The 21,851-nt window shown below is 48.6% G+C and overlaps 6 protein-coding genes across 6 annotated transcripts; 3 read left to right on the top strand and 3 right to left on the bottom strand.

The window, feature by feature from the left end:
- Positions 1–2: 2 nt before the first annotated feature.
- Positions 3–2,045, bottom strand: LACBIDRAFT_291938 (uncharacterized protein; the record flags this gene model as incomplete). The annotated part of the gene is made up of 5 exons (XM_001873698.1): positions 3–1,058; positions 1,109–1,685; positions 1,761–1,891; positions 1,951–1,997; positions 2,027–2,045. The coding sequence occupies 5 exons, from the start codon at positions 2,043–2,045 to the stop codon at positions 177–179; spliced, it is 1,656 nt and encodes a 551-aa protein (XP_001873733.1). The 3' UTR covers positions 3–176.
- Positions 2,046–5,300: 3,255 nt separating this feature from the next.
- LACBIDRAFT_301993 (uncharacterized protein) lies at positions 5,301–5,615 on the top strand (the record flags this gene model as incomplete). Its single annotated transcript, XM_001874348.1, has 2 exons — positions 5,301–5,326; positions 5,378–5,615. 2 exons carry the CDS (start codon positions 5,301–5,303, stop codon positions 5,613–5,615), a joined length of 264 nt encoding a protein of 87 aa, XP_001874383.1.
- Positions 5,616–5,957: 342 nt separating this feature from the next.
- LACBIDRAFT_301992 (uncharacterized protein) lies at positions 5,958–9,082 on the top strand. The gene is made up of 18 exons (XM_001874347.1): positions 5,958–6,039; positions 6,094–6,212; positions 6,262–6,398; positions 6,454–6,516; positions 6,803–6,805; positions 6,970–7,057; positions 7,117–7,136; positions 7,185–7,223; positions 7,272–7,323; positions 7,371–7,495; positions 7,563–7,836; positions 7,901–7,958; positions 8,015–8,144; positions 8,201–8,347; positions 8,411–8,604; positions 8,667–8,737; positions 8,809–8,879; positions 8,938–9,082. The coding sequence occupies exons 2-18, from the start codon at positions 6,131–6,133 to the stop codon at positions 8,971–8,973; spliced, it is 1,590 nt and encodes a 529-aa protein (XP_001874382.1). The 5' UTR covers positions 5,958–6,039; positions 6,094–6,130; the 3' UTR covers positions 8,974–9,082.
- Positions 9,083–11,304: 2,222 nt separating this feature from the next.
- On the bottom strand, positions 11,305–14,802 carry LACBIDRAFT_301991 (Mg-transporting ATPase; the record flags this gene model as incomplete). Its single annotated transcript, XM_001873697.1, has 13 exons — positions 11,305–11,565; positions 11,616–11,700; positions 11,756–11,881; positions 11,933–12,017; positions 12,091–12,161; positions 12,219–12,658; positions 12,710–13,495; positions 13,545–13,664; positions 13,727–14,058; positions 14,112–14,254; positions 14,311–14,553; positions 14,610–14,714; positions 14,768–14,802. The coding sequence occupies 13 exons, from the start codon at positions 14,800–14,802 to the stop codon at positions 11,305–11,307; spliced, it is 2,832 nt and encodes a 943-aa protein (XP_001873732.1).
- Positions 14,803–15,341: 539 nt separating this feature from the next.
- LACBIDRAFT_399525 (coatomer protein) lies at positions 15,342–19,310 on the bottom strand (the record flags this gene model as incomplete). Its single annotated transcript, XM_001873696.1, has 10 exons — positions 15,342–15,485; positions 15,569–15,720; positions 15,785–15,917; positions 15,977–16,258; positions 17,118–17,326; positions 17,393–17,500; positions 17,557–17,723; positions 17,777–18,790; positions 18,841–19,224; positions 19,293–19,310. The coding sequence occupies 10 exons, from the start codon at positions 19,308–19,310 to the stop codon at positions 15,412–15,414; spliced, it is 2,541 nt and encodes an 846-aa protein (XP_001873731.1). The 3' UTR covers positions 15,342–15,411.
- Positions 19,311–19,921: 611 nt separating this feature from the next.
- Positions 19,922–21,316, top strand: LACBIDRAFT_229075 (uncharacterized protein; the record flags this gene model as incomplete). Its single annotated transcript, XM_001874346.1, has 1 exon — positions 19,922–21,316. A coding segment is annotated over one exon (1,395 nt), but the record flags the coding sequence as incomplete, so codon positions are not given.
- Between the last annotated feature and the right edge of the window lie 535 nt (positions 21,317–21,851).

Below are 21,851 nucleotides of genomic sequence, written 5' to 3'. Positions count from 1 at the left end.
TTAATGGTAATACATTATATTTCGAGAATGATATGTAGATGCTACAAAACAAGCGGCGATACTGGCACAACGATCTACTACTGAGCAAACGGTAATCTACAACAAATCAAAGGTAAAGGGACATAAAGAATGGATTGTGAACATGCAGAAGAAAGGTGGTAAGAGTACAATGATTTCTAAGGATGAGTTACCTTGCTACGCTTGGGAACTGCCGACCACAGACCTGCTGGTGTCCGGCCAGCATTCTTAAAAGTATCGCGCTGCTCTTGAGTCAGAGCCTTCCAGTATCGCCGTTGGTCACGGTATGTATTTGGCGGGATCTTCTTACCGAATACATTGAGGAGGCTTTCATCGAGAAGGGTCTTCGATTGATCGACTTGGTGAAATCCAAGAGACATGTCGATTGCGTACATTCCCGCTGGCCACCGCTTCGATGTTTCGGGAACATGAATCGGCGTAGTTGGCAAGCTGGGACAAGGAGATGCCCTCGAGGAAGTGGTTGGGGAACGAGGAAAAGGAGAGAAATGTTGGCGAAGAGGAGTGGTCGTCGTGCTTTCAGGATTGGAACGCTGGCGTTCCGATGGTCGGGGGTTGGCATCCACAGTGTCCTCACGTTGCCGTTTCAGCTTTGGTGGCATCTGTTGTTGCTCAACAAAGACCACCGCGTCATCCTCGTCGTCCTCGTCGTCCTTGGAGACAAATTGTACAAGGTAAGGTGGGGGTACAAGCTTTCTCTGTTGGAGCTGCTTCTTGATAGCCGTGCGTTCCGCAGTCATGTTGTATCGGAGATGGGTGTCCTTCGTTATGGCCTGCTGGATGAGTTCGTCGAGGCCGAGGCACTCAGTCCCTAGAAGCCGGAGGAGAAGAAAGCCATCCTTCTTGACCGTGTGAGGGTAGGAGGGGGTACAGGTGATCCACTGCAAGCTCCGTGTGTCGAAATACTCTAAAAGACGGGCTTGTATATCGAGCTCCTCACGAACGTTGACATCGTCCAACAAGATCCACTTTGGCCAAAGTGGACACTCGTGAATTGCTCGCCGTTTCGGTGGCTTTCCGTCCTATGGAAATATTTAGTGCACATTACGCAAAAATTAAACTGAATAAGTACCATATGCCAAAATATAAGGGAAAAGGTGTTGTCGAGATTGATTCGGTTACGCCGCTTGGGTTTCTTTGTGTTGTCCACCACTGGCCGCATCCAGTCCTCACTCATGTGCTCCTTGATACCTGGCTTAGATGTCAGTGGCCGATATGGAATGGTGCGAACTGTGGTTATGGGCTTTGTTGATGGTCGTGAGATCGGGACAGCGGGAGTTGTTGAGAACCCATAGGGATGGGCTAGCGGGAATGGTGAAGGGAATGGTGAAGGGAATGGCGCTGATGGGGCGAGTGAATCCAAGGGGCTCTGGGAAGACGACGCCGAACTGGCAAGGTGGGGGGTGGCACGCGGTACAGCAAGGGAAGCAGCAAGGGCTGCTTGGTACTGCTCTTCCTCGTCCTCTTCAAGTTGTTGGGCTTGCAGATCTTGTCCACGCTCGGCCTCGGCACGTTGCTTCTCCTGCTCAAAGAAAAGGACAACAGGATCGTGTGCCGTTATTGCATTGAGAGCAGAAGTAGGCACGGCGGGTACAGCCAGTTTACCCCGCTGCTTGGACGAGAGCTGGTCAAAACTATGGCTGCGTAAGCTGCAGCCAGGTAGCAAGACGCAACACTGTTTGCACATCCGACGCGGACACTGTATGCACCCGCGGCGTTTGCACCCTGGCTTCGCGCAGTCAATGACTCGTGATGCCGCAAGGCCATCATGGGTGGCTGTAGGAGGAAAAGGCTGAGGAAGAGGATGGGGAGAGGCCAACTTCGGGAATGTGAAATGGTAGCTGCATGCGATGCACTATGTGATAGGCGTCAACTTGTGCTAACATGCAGCCTGTGGTTTAACTCATCACTTACATGGATATAATAGTGCCCAGGTGAGTTTCCACCCTTGGCAAGTTTTACTGGAAGGTGGGATCCACAATGAACACACATGCAAGGCCCGTTGACATCGTGCAGGAGAGCCATAACGAGGGTGAAGCGCGTATTTTGGACGTGAATGGGTCGTAAAGAGCGTGACAAAAGCGTCGAATTAAGACGAGAGAGTAGCGTATAAAGATAAGGGTATCGCGTAGGGAAGAAATCACGTCGTCGTCGGCGGCGGGACCACCACTGACGACGTGGAGAAGGAAAAACAGAGGCACGTGCCCCTTATCGGATGTTGCCGCCGTCTACACCGCCGGTCATGCACGCCGGTGTTTCCAAATCCCAGATTCTTACCTCCAGCCGAAGCTAGCTAGAAATCTGGGGCAGGCGGGGCGTGGGGGAACAAATTAGCATGCTTTGCTTGGCAACGCGGGAATAGTATCTCCAGGATCCTTCCTGCCCACCCCAAGTCACAGAAGTAGGTTCGCAAGATCCGTGCCAACCAAGTGACGAGTCTCAACTCCCACTCTACTCCAACTATGCCCAATCTCTTCACCCACCACACCTGGCGGCACTTTCCAACAAATAAAAAAGTCCTCCGAGGCAAACCCTTTCATAGGCAGTCCAGATTCAACATGATGTCGACCTGAAGACGATCATAGGTAAGCGCTTCATATGTTCTCGCCAAAAATCCTCGGTGATCGATCATCTAGCTGGGAGCGACAAGCGATACTGCAGGGCAACAGCGGCACGAGCAGGGATATAAAAGACAATACAAGCGGGATTTCGCGCATAAAACGCGACGTGTTGGAAAAGATGGGTCATTGAGATACGGTGGTTTGAGGACTTGGAGACAGGCGAGTTGATGGCAAGTCGCGTTTTCGAAAAGTGATCAAGGGACACGATCGTGTTGCAGCGGAGTTTCAAATTGGCGGGAGCAAATAATCCAACACTTTTTTTCAACCTCCGCATCAGCTTCAGCCATTCTCACTGTTCTCTTACATTCCCCTGAGAGCTTTCTGAACACATGCGGACAACTTGACAAGTTTTGAGTCGCTGAGACTTCTTGAATATAAGTATCTTTGCACCGTAAGTCTTAATTTTGCTCGATCTAAAAATAGTATTTCGTGGTCGCTTGCTCAGCTCATACTTAGCTCCTCCACCGCGTGACATTTTTGCCACATGCCCCGACGCGTCGCAGCCCACACCGGTTGGCAGATATAACCGGTGCTCCATACTGAACGGCCGGCGGCAACTGTGGGTCAATTCCAATGATTCTTGCCGCGACCAGCCCGGCCACTGCTAAAGAGGCGTCTGTACTTCAAGTTAGACCGCATCTATGATGCAACGGCATACATCAGAAAAATGGCAAATTGGACTCGAATAACTGATGGGTCAATTGCCAAATTCCCCACATGAATCAGATGGTAATCAGCACAAAGACACCTTGATCTACTAACGCAACGCATCAAGATTGAATAGTATGGCTGGTAGGTCAATTCCAAATTTCTATGCGAAAGTCAGATGGTGGACATGCAGCGTGAAGCCCTCACGCATGTACCGCCTGTAATATATATCCTAGACAGACGACCCGTTGATATGTTTGTTGAACGCGAGACGGACCTAATTTTAGTAAACAAAACCTTAGACTCCAAAACAGCTTGAGAAAAAAAGCATTAGGGCTTGAACATAAAAAATTGATTGGCTTGAGAACACTTCACTTTGCACCGAAAGGCCCTGCTGATCAGCTATCCCGCGTGGAACCCCCTTGCAATTTTTAAGGTCAAAGGTCAGGAATTAGGACCGCTTCGAAAATAAGGCTTTCATCCGGTCCCATAAATTATCATTCCTGCACACCATATCCACCATGATATTCCTGTATTCGAACGACTAAATTTAGATGCGAGAGCTCAGTTTTTTTTAAATAGGCCCGCAACTCGTTTCGGAGTCCGTCCGGCGTGATTATCATTACACAGTGTGCCTCTAAAATCACTTTTTCATTGATGCTGCAAACTGAGATCATCCAGCACCCCAGGCCCATGCATTCTACGTCCTCCGAGACCTTTATTTGGTGCGCTTTTTCAATACCAACGGAGATGCAAATGCCCTCAAAGGCTACCGTTCCATAAAACCTCTGAAACCCCCTCCCTATGTAGTCGACGATCATAAAGTACATCCAAAACTTCCGGGATTTTCTCGATGGCATGTCGGGGACAGGCACAGCTTTGTTTTCTCCCGCAAATCTTTATCATCACGTTCCGCATGATGTGCATCAGCCCGGAGTATGGGGACAGGTACGGATTCGCATTTTGAATCACTGCAATACTGAAACATTGGATAGGATCTGATAGGATGTACCTGATAATTTCTTATCTCACCTCCGACTTCGCAAATTAACTGACAGTTGTACTCGCTGAAAAGTTTTAACTCTTCAAGTTAGCGGTGACTTGGATAAATTTTTTGACGCTGGAAGAACTTGATTTTAACGCGCATATGTGTTCGCAGACGCCGGGGGGCGTTAATCCAAATTCTTACCTCACCTCCGACTTGTTCTTCAGCGCGAATTAACTGACAGTCGTACCTGCTGAAAATTTTAAAGCTTAGCGCTGACTCGCATAGATTTTTGACGCTGGAAAAAATTGATTTTAGCGCTATGTGTTTTGTTGACGCCGGAGGCTTGTTTACAAATTTCTGACGCTGAGCGCAATGGTACTTGGTCTACAATTGGCGCTGGTTGTACGTCACAAAGAAGTTTTTAACGCGTACTATGTTTTGTGCACGACGAAGGCCTTGGGCCTAATCTTTTCGGCCGTTCGTGGGAGGAGAACAGATATTGCATATCATCGACTATGTTTCAGCACACCAAACTTTGGATTCTGGGGTACAAGTTAGGTTGGAATTTGCAAAGCTAGATGCGGGGAAACCCTGGGGCAACAAAACCCCGGAAAATTAGGCGCGACGTCCGAGTTGCGACAGCATGGCGAGATATCTCTGATGGTTGACTAGATGTATGTTATCGCCAACTGAGCGCGACCCTGACTAGCGCTGCGCTGATCATCCATAGCCGCGTATGCAGTCAAGATACCAAGCTATAGGTCCTCGTACCTTGATGTGCAGGATTGGAAATTTTGCAATTATGGAACTCATGCAACACCCCTGCGGAGCTATCATCATCATATGTAAGTACGCGGAGCGCTGAGGAACGGTGTTGCAAGCTCAGAGTCATTATGACGCACTTTGGTGACGCATGTGACCTGTCAGTGTCACCGCTGCGGCATCGGCATCTTCTCTAGAGCGACCCAAACAACTGCTCTCTACATCGGTTAGAACGCTTAGTGTTAATGGTCGCCATTCAAGTCACCAAGGAGTAAGTCGTACGTGCACGCGTACTCGCATTCTTTGTTAACCATATGCTCAGGACCTATGGAGCAATTAAGGAAAATCTACGGAACCACGCACTGACAATAATGATATTTTCCACGAACATGATCGGCTTGAAATTGCAATATTCTTCTCATGCTCAGCGCTTCAAGTCATTTTTAGTAACAACACCCCACGGGCCACATGTGTTCTCTGCCTCCGCACTCGTCCCCCACAGAAGCACTCCATTCCATCAATCTATGATGCCTATCAAATGGGAATCGAAGCCCTTCTGAATCAAATTCGTTCAATACGTCTGCAATGCAGCCGCAAAATTACGGTCAGACAAATCCATTTCAACCTACAAGTCTCAGCTAAACAAGGTACGGCCATCTCTGCTCCATTCTCTAAATCTCCTAATTCTGATCCGGGGTAAGATAATCTACCTGCCAACCACATGGCAGCAGTAGCCATGGTTGAAACACTGTCGTTTAACTCCACTCGGCGGATATCCCAATCGATTTTCCCCCGCGGACAAACAAGGCAGCCGCATGTCCCACAGGTTTTGATGACGCGCTTCGTACATAAGGAGTCGGGGGGAAGAGAATTCTCTTCACCGAGCCTTTCTTCGGTTCCTTCTTCGCTTCGACTTCGCTTCTTCAAGTCCTCGCTGTTCCGCCTACTTTAGGCACTCGTTCTCGAAGCTCTTACCCTTTTCTAGTTCGCTCCCCACTTTCTTTCTTTTTGCCCTCCATTTGACGCTCGGTATCGCAGAAGCAACTTTTTCCCTCAAACCTTTACATACGACGTAATGGGTGGAGGACCTGGAGGCGCTGGTGGTGGGGTTAACTCCTCATCCATTCTATGGGCCGCTATTATGTCTGCGTTTGCTGGTATGGGTTTTCTGTCCTTCACATTTCTCTTCACCTAACTCTCCGAAAGCTTTCGGTGGTATCTTGTTCGGATACGACACAGGAACCATTGGGGGTATCATCGCAATGGACGACTGGTTGAAGACCTTTGGATCATACGACTCATCCATCGGATACTACTTGCCGACGAATAACAGCAGTTTGGTGGTACGCATCTATCTTAGTTTTCTGATGGTACGGCCTTCTCACCCGCAAGTTCTAGGTTTCGATTCTCTCAGCCGGAACATTTTTCGGCGCTCTGCTTTCCTACCCCATGGGTGATATGGTCGGCCGAAAGTGGGGTACAAGGGGGTGTCGGGATTAAAAAAAAAGACCTAGGGTCGATTTTTTTGGTAGTGAGCGCTGGGCTGAACCAACCACCCAACGTAATCAGGCACATGTCTACTTTAGGAAATATGACGTCACCGCCGTGCTCCTGGTCCTCCTTTCGACGTTGAAAATGCATTGCAGACCCAATGCATGGGCACCTGTGCATGGCAAACACAAATGAGATGATATTAGAATGGTTTGACGTGAAGATGTAAGTAAGTTTCATGTTGAAACCCTAACAGAAAGTAGGTTTACTTATCCACACAATTTCACATCCCACTGGATCACATTGTTGGCGGTTAGCTCTGCTCGGGATCCACAAAAACAATCCTCTAATCCTCCAATGTCAACAACCTTACATTTTCATCTTTCACACTGACCTCATGTTTCCTTGTTGACAATTTCCGAGCTTGAAATAGTCTCTGCCTGTGTCATCTTTTCTCTTGGTGTCGGACTACAGTTGGACACCAAGTGGGCAACGTTTATCGTTGGACGAGGTGAGTTGAATCTAGATTGAGGCCGCTTTACCGAGTGCTGATCGTATTTATTCTATCAGTGATTGCAGGTTTCGGTGTCGTGTGTACATTCTAACATTACTTTGATCTGCTTCTTATTATGTTATAGGGGCTCGTCTCGTGTCTTGTACCCATGTACCAATCAGAGGTATGTGACCTCATGCCGTCCATCCGCCTTATTCATTTAAGCCTACAGTGTGCGCCCAAAAACATCCGTGGGCTCATTGTTGGCCTCTATCAACTTACCAGTGCGTTTTCTTTCCTTTTTCTAGTTCAGAATCTGAGGCCTTTCTAGTCACCATCGGCGCTTTACTCGCTGCCATTGTGCTGAACGCCACGAAAGATCGACAAGACCACTCTTCATGGCGCATTCCTATCGCCGTTCAATTTGCCTGGGCCGCCGTTCTAGGTGGAGGAATGGTAAGCATCTCCATTAACAACGGCACCATCTACCTTCTCATCGCCAAACTCTTTCTTCCCTTGATAGATGCTCCTTCCAGAAAGTCCCCGCTACCTCCTCCTGAAAGGCCGCGTTCAAGAAGCCCGCGTTTCCATGGGCAGACTGCTTACCCAACCCGCCGATTCGCCAGAGGTCATCGACGAATGTAATGAAGTGTCTGAAGCACTCCAAATTGAACGAGCACATGGGTCTGGGTCGTATCTCGATTGCTTTAGGAATAACGAGGACCGTAATGGCTTCCGCACCTGGACTGGTATTATGTTGCAGGGATGGCAGCAGCTCACTGGCATCAACTTCATCTGTATGTCTTCTACTTTTTCTATTCTTTGCTTTGGATCAGAGATTAATTTATGGTTTGATAAAAGTCTATTACGGAACTACTTTCTTCAAAGCCTCGGGAATCAAGAACCCTTTCATCATTACGTGAGTTATTTTTATCACTCGTCCCATCATCCCTTTGCTGAAGGCTCGTTATCCAGTATTATCGCGGATGTCGTGAACACCGCTACGACGATCGGCGGCATTCAGCTCATCGACAGAGTCGGTCGTCGCCGGCTTTTGCTTATTGGTGCCGTTGGCATGTGTATCTGTGAATTCATTGTTGCGATTGTACGTGTACCACCAAATTGGTTTTTCATGACGGCAGCTAATGCCTGTTTTTATAGGTTGGCGTTACTGCTGGAAACATTCAAGCCGACGGAGCCGTCAACTTGGCTGCTCAGCGAGTGTTGATCGCCTTTGTTTGCGTATACATCGCCTTCTTCGCTATATCATGGGGCCCAGTTGCATGGGTCGTTACCGGCGAAATCTTCGTATGTGTTTTGCTTGCCTAACAATCCATCTCCTACATCAAAATAAATTATCTTCCTTTTTAGCCCCTCTCTGTCCGCGCGAAGAGCATGAGTCTCGCCGTGGCCAGCAACTGGCTCTGGAATTTCGGTATCGGATACGCTACTCCCTACCTCGTGAACAAATCGACGACCGGTATTAATGGCGTTAAGACCGCTAATCTCGGGGTCAAAGTCTTCTTCATCTGGGGAGCAACTTGCGTGGGATGTTTCTTCTTCACGTACGTCATGGGAAATTATCTTCATTCGAAGCGATTGGCTAACGCGCGACAATGGTAATTAGGTATTTCTTCGTCCCAGAGACGCGAGGCTTGTCACTTGAGCAAATTGATACGCTTTACCGAGAATCGTCCAGTGCGTACTTGTTCGTTTTTGATGTTTCGAACTTTATGGCTCATCGCGCTTGTATCCCTTTCTTTTTACAGTCGTCAAGTCTGTTTCGTACAACCGGAAGATCCGAGCTGAGAACATACATGTAGGGCATGTGGAAGACGTCGTACGTAACTTTTTGCTCCAGTATCACTCCTCACATTAACGATGTACGATGAATATAGGCCGAGGTGAAATCGGACAAAGACGCCGAGAACTGATCTTTCAAATTTGTGTTCACGTAGGGATACTTCAACTTGAAACGCCTGTTATGATGTATCCGATAGTTAATGGTTTCTGTGAAAAAAATTAATTCTTGTCGTCTTGAAACATGTTGTCTATGACTCGCGGACGGGTATGCACCACAGAACATTTCAACTCCCGGTTGCTCAAAAGAAGCGTGAAGACAAGTTGTGGGATCATCTCTGTAAACTTACCCTCATGAAAACCCTTCTTCATAAAATAGCTTTTCATGCATGAGTTATTCAATCCTTGATCAGGCTCTGCTTAAATTAAGAACACAAACTCTGTTCACCGTGTCGTTGCAAGTTAAATACGCTGGCAGGGTACTGGTGTTTGTAGCTGCTATTACATAAATAAAATAAAATAAAATAAAAAGAGGGAAAAAGCGAAAGAAAAGAGAATATTTCTTATCTTATCTTATCTTCTATACATGAGCTGTTTCCACCTACATCTGGGCAGCTCTGGAGTACTTTCAAGGATGTAGGTTGGAGTAATTAACCCTTTTTTTTTGGTGGGGTGCATGTGAAGCACTTCCACTTTGATGTTGAATTAGTTTTGACCAAACAGGATTCTTTCATTGTACATCTACAACCTGGCATTGTGATTTTGTTTCTGAAAGTTTGATGATAACTTACAGTAGTTTTCATGTGTGAAACTATGACATGCGATGTTATAAAATGAAAAATTTCATCCCATTTCCTTTTGCATGATTACCATTCCATATAATTGCAGCTTTGCTCTGGATCTTGGTTTTTCTCTCATGCATAAGCTTTGTAAACAACTAAAAGTCATCAGAATCTCCATCCCAGATAATCATACAACCATCTAAACAAGGGGAAAAAACAAGGGACACACCAGCTGTACAATATTCTTTCCAGTAGATAGGGTAAAATTTTCTGGGTGATACAGTCAAGTGCAAGACTTATGCAAGTGCTTGAAAATATCTTACACAGAAAGACATAATCTATCCAAAGCTTCAGTTGAAATTTCAGAAGATTAACAAGCCACAATTTAAAATTATGTTTATCAAAGCAATGAGGTATTACTCTTTTATTTGAAGACTTCAAATTTCTTGTACTCAGGAGTTAATTTCATCCAAAATGTCTGTTGGATTTCTCAGGGTTATTTCTATGGGATTTCTTTACAATTTTTCCAGTTGTTTTGGCAGTTGCCCAAAAATTGCCATAACCCCGCATGCCATTTTGGTAGTTGTAAATGGCCTATGACCTGTGACTGCTGAATTGATAAAAATGGCACAGTAGTAAGTTCAGAATTCAAAAATGACAATTTCAACTGATGTTGCTGATTTAACAATTTTTTGAACAGTAAAATGCATAAAAATTTGGTAGCTCATACTCATGTAATAATCTCAGTATAATCTCGATTTTATATGATGTAAAAATGTAGTGGAAGACTGCAGAGAGGGCAAGTATTACAGAAGCAGGCTGGAGATTATTGCTATCACATAAGCAAAAGCATAGCCACCTGCTATCACATAAGCAAAAGCATAGCCACCTGCTATCACATAAGCACATAGCCACCTGCTATTATGTAATAGCAGCTACAAACACCAGTAGACCAAGGGGGTAGCGGGACGTGGATCCCGAACCAAGGGTAGGAGGGGGGGTGTCCGGCCGAAGGCCAAAAAAAGAAAAGTTGACGCCGTCAATTTCAAATTTTCTCATGCTAGTCTCGTCATAACTATCTTTACACTGATCATGACCTACTTACTTGCAACCAGTTACACCACTCTCGACGCCTGGGTTTCTTGCGACGCGGCTGGCCGTGGTGGATCCCTCACAAATACCCTATAGCCGTTGTTTCAACAGCCTGCTATATGCATCCTTACGACCCCTAGGCTTAGTTTACGGTCAACCGCCTGTGTGTAGCTGACTTGTCACACGGAAATTTTTGAATTCAAAAAAAAAAAAAAACATGAGTATGGGGAAAACATACTTTATTAGGAAGGTAATGGTGGGGGGGGTGCCAGGCGGAACCCTGAAAAAAAAATAACGAGTGTTGGTCTCTTTTCCACATTCCGCCACCCCCTTGCAGTAGACTGCCAATACGCTCCCATTTCAAAAAGGAGAAATGAATTTATTTCACGTCACGAAATGAATGACTACTAGAGAGTGGCCGACCGACGTGCTATGAGGGACAACACAACAGAATAGAAGAAGTTATAATGAGTTGAATATGCACCTACTCTACCGTAGTGCATATTCGCATAGAAGAATGGGGAAGGAAAAAAAAAAGTTGTTAGAAATTTGGCAAGCGTAGCTCTGCGCTCTAACGCTCAGCGCTTCAAGCTAAAGCCATTCCTTGAACATACGCTGATAGATTACCTTCACGATATGGACCAAAATCGCATAGCCCGTAACCATGACCACCAAGAAGCCATAGAACTCGGGTTTAGGACGCGTCATCCCCAGTGCGGCACTGAGCTTGGGAATGTAAGGAATGGCGAATACTATGCCACTGACCAAAGTAGTGAGGGCTACAACGGAGACAGACGCTCGTGATTGGATAAAGGGAATTTTTCCTGTTCGGAGGAAATGGATAATGAAGAGCTGACGGAAACATTAGGACCTGGCTTCGTTTTTGGGAGCGAGAAACACACCTGAGTTATGGCACCCTCCAAAAACCAATTAGTCTGGGCAAGGGAAACCAGGGGAGAATGCTGGTCTCGGATTCCGAATCGGTACCTGTTGCGAAGCGTCGTGACTTGTTTCAAAGAAAGGGAAAGAATGTGAAACCGACCAATTGATAAGGAAGGTGCAGATATCGAATACGCTGGAAGTTGGGCCCAAAAAAATCATGAAGCGTGCAATTGACCTGGCATTCCAAGTGGTTGGAGCGGCGAGATATTCCGGGTCGACGTTATCCCTGTGCGCACACCAGTCAGGACGAACTGATGACAAAAGACGACGAGCTTACCAGGGAATTGTAGCCTGGGAGAAATCATACAGCAAGTTTTGGAAGAGAAGCTGAAGGGGTTGAATTGGCTGGTAAGGCAACCACGCTGAGGCGACTAGCGAATTGAACAAACAAGAGACGCATTAATTTGAGAAACCCTTGAGTCGAGAAACACTAACCGAGGACAGAAAAGACATTGCCAAAGTTGGATGAGGTGGCCATCTTGATGTACTTAATTGTATTGATGAACCTGATACACAGTTCAAAAGCATTTAGTTGAATTTAAGAATGAGAGAGAAATACGCACGTTTGTCTGCCTTGCAAAACACCATGGGCAATGACATCAAGACTTTTTTCCAACAGAATAACATCGGCTGCCTCCTTGGCGATCTCGGTTCCCGAATCCACAGAAATCCCGACGTCAGCCGCGCGAATCGCCAAAGCGTCGTTAACCCCGTCGCCTAAAAATGCGACAACTCGGCCCCCTCCACCACTACGTAACCCTTCCACGACTTGAAGTTTCTGATGAGGCGAGACCTTTGCGAAAATAATGCACCGTTCCAGAGCCGCATCAAATGCGGCTTGATCAGTGGAGAGTGCGGCCAGCTGTGATCCCGTGATCATCAAATCTTTCTCGTCCTCTGGGATGCTGAGGTGATCGGGGGAGGAAGACTTGGAAGGAAGGATACCAAGATCTCGGGCGACTTTGGCAGCAACGGCTGGAGCGTCGCCAGTGAGGATTCGGACCTGTTCTCCAAGTTAAAATATGCTGTGGTTCAGTGACAAAAAGAAACGCGCCTGGACGCCCAGCTTAGCAAGCCTATCGATTGCCTCAGAAGCATCGGATTTCAAAGGATCCAAAAAGCCAACAAGTCCGATGAAGACAAGGTCGGTCTCGTCATCGGTGTTTAACGTCATAAAAGGCAGGGCAACCGACGATTTACAAGCCACAGCCACAAGTCGAAGTCCTTCTCCGTTGAGCCTCTCAGCCGTGCCGAGGATCCGCTGTCGAGCGTCGACGGTGAGCGGCGAGGCCTTGTTGGGCTTGAAGTCGTCCAACTTGGTCGGCTCAGACAGAGAGGAGGAAGACGAGGCATGGTCGTACATTTGAGAGCAGCGGTCAAGTACTTCCTCGACTGCTCCTTTGGTGACCAACAGCCCCTTCTCGTCAATTCCCGCTTGGGAGTGGAAGACGAGAACTGAGAGCAGGCGACGTGTAGAATCAAAAGGGACCTCGGCCAATTTGTTCCACTCCTCGATTTTGACATCATCTTCGACTTCACTACCGTCGTCCTCAGCAGACTTGACAGGTACGTTTTTGAAGAAGTCAATGATGGCGCGATCGATGGGACCCCTGGTTCCAGTTTGCAATGCAGCGTTCAGGTAGGCTAGCTTAAGGGGCAGATCCGAAGGATCCCCAGAACCGGTAGTCGAACCAGATACTCGGATGAGGTCGATTGTCAGAGTGCCCGTCTTGTCTGAGCAGAGGATGTTGACAGCGCCAAGGCTTTGAATCGCGTCAAAACGTTTGACAATCACTTTTTTACGTGCCACTCGCACGGCCGAGAGTGCCAAATTGGCGGCCTACGATGTCAACTCAATATGGCGCATAGATCAAGTGAGGTGAACTCACCACAACCATGGGAAGCATTTCAGGTGTGATACCAACCGCAACAGAGATGGCGAAGAAGCCAGCGCCCTTCCAGTCCTTACTGATACCGCCTTGAATTACAAAGACAATGGGTACCATTACCTATTATTCGGCCAGCCTCATCAGTCCCAAACGTTCATCATAAGGAAAGATGGAGAACTTACTCCCATGAAAGCCAACAAGAGATAGCTGACCCTCCTAACACCAACCTGCATAATGTTAGGGGCCCTCTTCTTAGCCAAATCCTTGGCGATCGAAGCCATGTAGGTCTCGTCACCTGTCGAAATGACCATGGCGCGTCCGCTACCCGTAGCGACAGATGTGCTCGCAAGGCAGATGTTCTCGTTGTCAATGATGTTGAACTCGTACTCCGGCGGTGGAAGACCAAGCCGAACAGTCTTCTCAACAGGCATCAATTCGCCTGTCAACGAGGCTTGCGCGACAGTCAAACCCTCTGCGGAAAAGAGAACACAATCGCCAGGAAAGACGTCTCCACCTGTAAGTATTACCAGATTGGCATCGAATAAAGGATGGAGAAAGGACACAAACTAGAAAGAAGGACTACATCCCCTGGTACGACTTCTTTTCGGTCAAGCTCAACCTCTTCATTAGAGCGGAGGACCCGAACCCGAGTGGTTATGGAATTGAGGAGCTTGGCAGCTTGCGATACCGACTTCAATTCCTGCCAGAATCTTCCGTGCGAATTCTCACTTAAGTCTTCTTGTTCTGATCAAAGAAGAAAACAAACCGTAAACCCGTTGACGCCATAACCATGACTACCATGACTGTGAAGGTGGCCTTATCGCCCGTCGCAATGTTAACAATCGCCAGTACCAGAAGAATCACATTGAACGGGTTGAACAGAGCCCCCAGGAATAGAGCTATGACCCGAGGAGCGCGCTCTGTTGCGAATATATTGGGACCATGCCTTTCCAGGGCCAAGCGGGCCGCTTCGCCCGATAGTCCCGCTGGGCTTGCGTTAGGCTCGAGGCTGGGCGTTTAAGTTGAATGAAGGGTGCAAGGATGAAATTAAAACAAGGGACGCACGCGAAGATGGTAGACCCGGGAATGCGGGCAAAACGTGCTAATTTCTCGCGAACGACTCGTTCTCGCTTGTCAAGAGTATTGTCCTCGACCACTGGTTTAGTCTTGCTAAACACGAAGGGGAGCCTTGAAGATAATCATGTTGAGCAAAAGTTACATGCCGAGTTGTAGAAAGACGCTCGTACTTTTTTTCCATTATTTATGGCTGTGGTGGACGTGGGCGTGGTGGACTGATGAAGACTTCGGAGAGGTAGGACCAGCTGGGTAGTATCATCAGACATTGGTTCGGTAGAGTATACGAACACAAGAAAGACGTACCGTACTACAGATGCACGACCGTGTGCGCCAGTGGTCCTGAATTGAACTGCTAGGTTGCGCAGGCCTAGGTGCGGGAAGGAGGCACCAGAAAAGTTAATTTTCGCCAACTTGGAAAAGTGTTGTTGAGCTGTTGTTAGAGGGCAAGAAGGAAGCGTCGGGGGCGATGCTAAGTTGTGGGTATCGATGAAAGTTCCCTGAAGACTTATATACTGCGCGGAATTGTCCAAAAGGGGATAGCAAAAAAACAGGACGTATCAGTGCGACGACGACGGCAGTCAGTTCCTCTTGTCTGATTCATTTTGGCGGATATGACCGGGTTCGAGATTTCTGGGGCCAAAGTCCGGTAAAGGATATATCATGAAGGCAAAACCTGAAAGATCAAGCACGTTTCAAGGGACAACTGTGTCCGGGAAAAAAAGTGAATCGATTATAGACGAACTAAGGAACTTGACGACGAGAACAAAAATAGAGCCCACGAGTTGGTTGATCACGGAGCATCGACGAGAACGCCGTCTTCTGTAGAGCCAGAAGACCGTCTAGAATGTACATGGTCTACGCTAGCTACCACGACACCAAGAAAAGAAGCGGAAAAAGAAAGATCAGTCAGTCCTGTAAATAGACACTAATATTCAGGGATAACCCACCTTTTTCCGCCGTCAGTACACCCAGTACACCCTCCCACCCCTCTTCAAAAAGCTCAGGTTTGGTCGACGGATCAGCAACAGCCTCTGCAATTTTCGGCCGGTTCTTGGCGACGAGTTCCGCTTTCCATGCTTGTACAGCTTTCGGTGCCTGGCTGTGAGGTGAAGGGCATGATCAGGAACGGGTACAACCGTGAAGGTGACGGTAGAAAAACGAACCTCGGTGCGTAAGTCCGTGAAAACAAGGCTGCCTCCGGTGCTCGCTGCGTCTTAATAAGAAGATCGACACATGCGACTGGATCTCCAAGCTGGAAGAGGGTTGCGAATGCCAAATTGTTCTGCCCTTTCTCGACTACGGACAGAAACATCAGCGAGATCTCCGGAACAGACCAAGGAACTTGGAAGACCCACCAGCTCGGTCAGCTACAGCCTTCAAACCCTCTCTGTCACCAATAGACATCAACAAGAGCATAAGCGCGCTTAGATCTCCTGCCTTCTCGAACGCCTCCTTAGCCAGGTCGAACCGCCATACTGTCAGAGCTCTGTCGCCTAGAGCTTTCCACTTAACTTCTGCTTCATTCTCAGGAACCGTACGTGCGATTTCGACAGCGGTGTCCAGGTCGTCTAAAGAGAGGGCGAGCTCAAATTTGTGATCGGGGTCGGTTGTTACTTGAATGGCGAGCTCCTTGAGATCTGTTGGTGGGACGGTCAGAAACTAGATGGGAGGAGGGATACAAAGAGGAAGAACGAAGGAAAGAACGGCGGAAGAAAGAGTCAATAAGCAAGGAGGACGCAGGAGATGGCAAGGAAGGAGGAAGAGAGACGACAAGGTAAGAGGAAGAGAGAGACAAAAAGATAAAACATGACAAGGAAGTGGGATGTAAAACACGGCAAGGAAAGGGATGAAAATGAAGGAGGAAGAAAGAGACCAAACGGAAGATGAGTTTAGAGACGAGGAGGGAGAAGAGAGAAACAACAAGGAAGAACAAAGAAACACGAATGGAGAAGGAAGGGGCCAAAAGGGAAAAATAAAAATAAGAGAAAGGAACATATAAAAGGAAGGCGGAAACCACGACAGGGAAGAAGAAAGAAAGAGACACCAAGGAAGAAGAAAGGAAGAGAGAGACGACAAGCAGGAAGGAAGAGAAGGAAGAGACAACAAGGAAGGAGGGAAACCGGTTCCCGATACAAAACAGTAGTAGCATTGAATACACCAAAAGAGGAGAATGGGAGAGACGACAAAGAGGGAGAATGTAAAATGCAACAAGGAAGAAGAAGAGAGCATGAGAAGGAAGAGGAATAAGGAAGGAGAATGGAATAGACTTCAGAAGACGAAAAGGAAGAAGGCGTAAAACACCGAGGAAGAATGAAGGAGAAGACAAGGAAAGAGGATGTAAAATACGGCAAGGAAGAACGATGTCAAATGAAGAAGAAAGAAGGAGACGAAGGGCAGATGAATGAAAGTGAAAGAGGAAGCAGAAAGGGACGAAGAGAGAAACAACGAAGAGGGGCGCCAAAAGAAAGAAACACTGAAACCACCAAGAAAACTCACCTCTCCCCTCAAGGAACCTCGCAACCTTATTTAGCTGATCCCTAGGCAACGTCGGTAATATCTCATTGGCAGCCTCCATATCCCCCCTCAACACCGCAGTCTGGTATTCAACAACGATGAGGGAGAGCGCGTAGCCGTAGATGTTCAGGTCTTTGTCTGCGAGGTAAACCCGGTTGTGTGTTGGGATGTAGCCCAGGAGGTAGAGTGGGCTGTTTGTGTGAAAAGAGTGTAAGCAAGGAGGGAAGGAGGAGGAAGGGGAAGGGGAGGGGACGTACGTATCAAAAGGACTTATGGTGTACGACTCGCTTCCGACAAAGTAGGAGAGCCGGTTGGTGTTTGTGGTGTAGATGAAGCAGTCTCCCACCCATTTGGCTGTTTTCACGCTATATCAAACAAGTGAAGGTCAGTGAGTGGAATAGAATGAAGAGAGGTTACCCACCCTTCTGGAACGTCAGCGACGACCTCGAACGCCTCTTCCACACCCTCATCCGTAATCTCTGCGCCTTCTTCGATTTTTGCATTGTAGGCGTCTCTATCGAACCGGATGATGTAGAACGAGTCTTCGGCTGTGATAGCGACGAGCGAACCGGTTCCTGACCAATGTACCTGTGTTCTTTTTTATTAGAGAGGGCGCAAGGTTGGGAGAAACGAAAACGCACATTCTTCGCATCAACATCAATCCTCCTCACAATCTCCCCACTCTCCCAATCCCAAAACATAACAAACCCATTCCCCCTCGCACCAAGCAACGTCCCACCATGCAAACTATCCATCGACCAGCTCCCAGCGCCTTTCATCCCCGTCACACCCGTACGTTCACGGAAGTTCTTGTATATCTTGAGTTTTACTTTACTCTCCAACACAGCGTATGTATTGGAATCGGGTGCCCATGCGAATGATATTCCGTTCCCGAAGGATTTGTTACGCCATGCTAGGGCAGTGTAGGTTATGTATTCGCCGTCGCCTACTACAGTAACAAAACGGCCGTTGGGGGAGTGGATCAAAGACGTCGCGAATATCTCTGTTGAACCGATTTCTTTGACTGATAATGGGATACGAGCGCCGTCGGAGAAGGAAGCGTCGTCTGCTGAGATGGTTTGGATGTTCCCCGAGAGGACGTCGTGGTTCCGGGTGTAGATGAGCTTGCCGGAGGGGTCCATGCTGAATGTGGGTTCGTCTCGCCCGAGTTTGATGACGACGACGCCTTCGTCGAAGCCTACAGCTACTTCGTTGGCGTCTTTGCGTAGGGAGACGCACCATGCGCGTTCGAGGGCGTAGCTTAGTGTGTTTTCGATCCTGTACGTGCCGCTGTTCCAGATCTTGATAGTCCCATCTTCGCTCCCGCTGATGATGATGGGGAGGTTGGGATGGAAGACGGCGAAGGAGACGTTGTTAGTGTGTCCTTCCATGGTTTGTACGCAGCTTTTGCTGAGGTAGTCCCAGACTTTGACGGTTTTGTCGTCCCCTGTTGTGACGAGGTAGGGTTTGTCGGCGCCTGGGTAAAAGTCGACGTAGTTTACGCCTTTGTCGTGAGCTTCCATTGTGAAGTTGGGTGTTGAGGAGGTGATGGACCACATTTTGACGGTGCGGTCTAGGCAGGCGGAGACGAAGGTGTTGGCGTCTTTGGGGTTGAAGGCGAGGTTCATGATGTAGTGTGTGTGGCCTTCGTATATCTGCAATTATCGTCAAATACAGCGTGATAGAAGGCGGAGAAGGTACATACTTGGATGTTCTTCCACCCCTTTTCCCAGTCCCAGGCTTTGATCGACATATCGTCGCTACCGGTCAGAACGATGCTCGCAGTCGGATGGACTGTCAGACATCTGATATAATCAGGATGAGCCTCAAAGGCTGCGACCTTTTCATGGGTATTGTAGTTGAACACGCGTAGCTGAAAGTCGTCCGACCCAGCTACGAACCAGTTCTTCCGCGCGATAAACTTGGCGCAGCGGACAGGGACCTCTGCGACCTCGAATGTCTTGACGACTGCGCCTGTCTCGTGGTTGTAGATGTTGACTGTGCCATTGTAGAGCCCTGCGAGCAACCATGGCTCTGTAGGATGGAAATCGACGCCCTTGACGCGATCTGACCGCGAGAAGAGCTTTTTCTGTGACAGTGGACGTTAAAGGCGACGTTGAGCTCGATGTTGAGCTCGATGTTGAGCAGGCTACTCACGTTTACCTCGAAGAGCATCCTGGTCGTTGCGTGGAAGAAGAGAGGCGGTGAATTGACGTTGACACGTGGGACTTGACACTGACTAAGACAACTCATTCCGTTTCAGCTCAACTTTTCTTCTTCTTCCATCATCGTCTTCAACAGCGACCAGCGGATTTTCTGGAAAGGAAGGCCATGGCCTCGAACACGACACAGGCCATCGCTTCAGGCGACTTGGTCGACCTCGTTTCTTCTTCAGGCTCAGCCATTATCTATCCCTCTGACGACGCCATCCTCGCCGTCCTCCAAGCTCGCTTTCGTGCGGATTTACCTTATACCAGAGTCGGGACTACCAATTTGGTCGTCGTCAATCCTTACAAGACTCTCGCTAATGTCAACGACCTCAGTGCAAAGGATTATGAGGACCGTTGTTACAAGGATACCAGTCTGCCTATGGTGGATTCACCGAGACCTCTACAGCCACATTTGTATGAGCAGGCTGCAAAGGTCTATCTACTCATGAGGCGCAGGAATGAATCGCAGGCTGTGATTACCAGGTGAGCCTCTACTGGCATTCTGCGTCATTGCGGTGTTAATGGTGCTATAGAGGCATTACGGGTTCCGGCAAGTCCTCAAGCCTTCGACTGTTCATGAACCAAATCCTTCGACTGTCCTCGCACTCTAAGAAGGAGGCCAAGCTCGCAGAGCAGATTCAAGCCTTCGGCACTCTCTTAGACTCCTTCGGCAACGCCAAGACACTCATGAACCCCAACGCATCACGCCACGGTCGTTACCTCGAACTCCACTTCAACGAGCGTGGCAGAATAAGCTCAGCCAAAGCGTTGACATACGGCCTAGACAAGACCCGCCTGAACCACCTCACTTTCGAAGAGCGCTCATACCACGTATTTTACCAGTTCCTCGCTGGGGCTACTGTGGCTGAGAGGGACCACTTTGTCTTGGAAGACCCATCGGATTACGCCCTCCTAGCATCTTCAGGCACTTACCGCCTCCCCTCCGGTCCTTTCAGCGACGATGCCATCGGCATGAGCGACCTGCGCGCTGCCATGCGAACCCTGGGCTTCAAACCGAAACACATGACCTCTATTTTTAGCCTCCTCGTAGCCATTCTCCAACTTGGGAATCTTCAGTTTACAGATGGCGATGCATCAGATGTACCAGCCTACGTCTCCAACGCGCCAGTGCTCGACCAAGTAGCTCGCTTGCTCGGCGTAGCACCCGAAGAGCTGAGCCAAGTTCTCACCAACAAGACAAATTACGTGCGCAAGGAGCTCTACACCGTCATCCTCAACGCTCAGCAGAGCTCGGCACAGCGAGACCACCTCGTCCGAGACCTCTACGCCATCCTCTTCCAATTCATAGTCGAAACGTCCAATCACAGACTAGCACCTAGCTCAAAGGACCCCCTCCCCTCTACCCAAATCATCCTCCTCGACCAAGCGGGGTACCAAACCCGCGGTCCGGCAGGGACGACATCCATCTCTCTCACGGGCGCCACGCCCCTCATATCTGCGTACGGACAAAACGGGTTTGACGAGTTTTGCATCAACTTTACTGATGAGCTGCTCCATTCATACGTCCAGCGGAACATCTTTGAGGATACAGTAGGACCAAACGTGCAGATGGTCAATGACGGCGTGACGTTGCCTGCTATTGCCACCATGGACAACGGGGCGTGCGTTGAGCTGATCAGGGGCGCGCAGTTGAGTGAACGGGCGCAGAGGAAGCCGGGGGGGCTGTTGGGTGTCCTCAACAAAGCTTGTTCGTCGTACAAGTCTGGTAAAGGCGGGGAACAGCGCGACGATGATCTTTTGCAAGAGCTCAATTCGCGGTTTGGGGTTCATAATTCGTACGTTGCGTCTACGTCTGGATCAGCAGCGGACAGGACGTTGTTTGGGATCAACCACTATGCGGGGCAGGCTTCGTATGACGTTAAGCAGTTCGTGGAGAAGGATGTGGATTTGTTGGACTCGGCGTTTGTTACGCTCCTACGCAACTCTTCTGACCCGTTCGTTTCCAAGTTGCTCTCTGGGCCTGGGCTGGCGGCTGAGAGACACATGAAAGATGAGAACATCATCGTTCAAGCTCAAGTCTCCTCTCGGCCCCTGCGCACGGCTACACCCATCCTCTCAACGTTCAATACGGTCCCCTCAGCAGCGGACGAGCATCCCCATCTTGATCCCAGCAAAACTTATCCAGTGACCACCCAGCTGAACTTTACCTTATCCGAGATATTTGCCTCTCTTGATCGGACACGCGTGTGGTGCATCACTTGTATACGGCCCAACGACTCTGGCTCGTCTAACTCGTTTGATAAGAGGAGGGTGAAGGCTCAGATCAGGTCCTTACTCCTCCCAGACGTTACGTCCCGTCGTAGCGTGGAGTATGTAGCCGATTTGGAGCTGGGCGAGTTTTGTGAGCGGTATGTGCCGACGATGCGAGGATCGGATAAGGAGAGGATCGCGCAGTGTGCGAGGGCGAATGGGTGGAGTGAGGGTGAGGATTATGCGATTGGGCAGGGGAGGATTTGGTTGGATTATCGGGTTTGGAAGATGGTTG

Source organism: Laccaria bicolor, genomic scaffold (assembly GCF_000143565.1).
Source record: "Laccaria bicolor S238N-H82 LACBIscaffold_1 genomic scaffold, whole genome shotgun sequence".
Taxonomy (NCBI): Eukaryota; Fungi; Basidiomycota; class Agaricomycetes; order Agaricales; family Hydnangiaceae; genus Laccaria; species Laccaria bicolor.
Note: the sequence above shows the minus strand (reverse complement) of the source record. Positions and strands in the feature narration are given on the sequence as shown.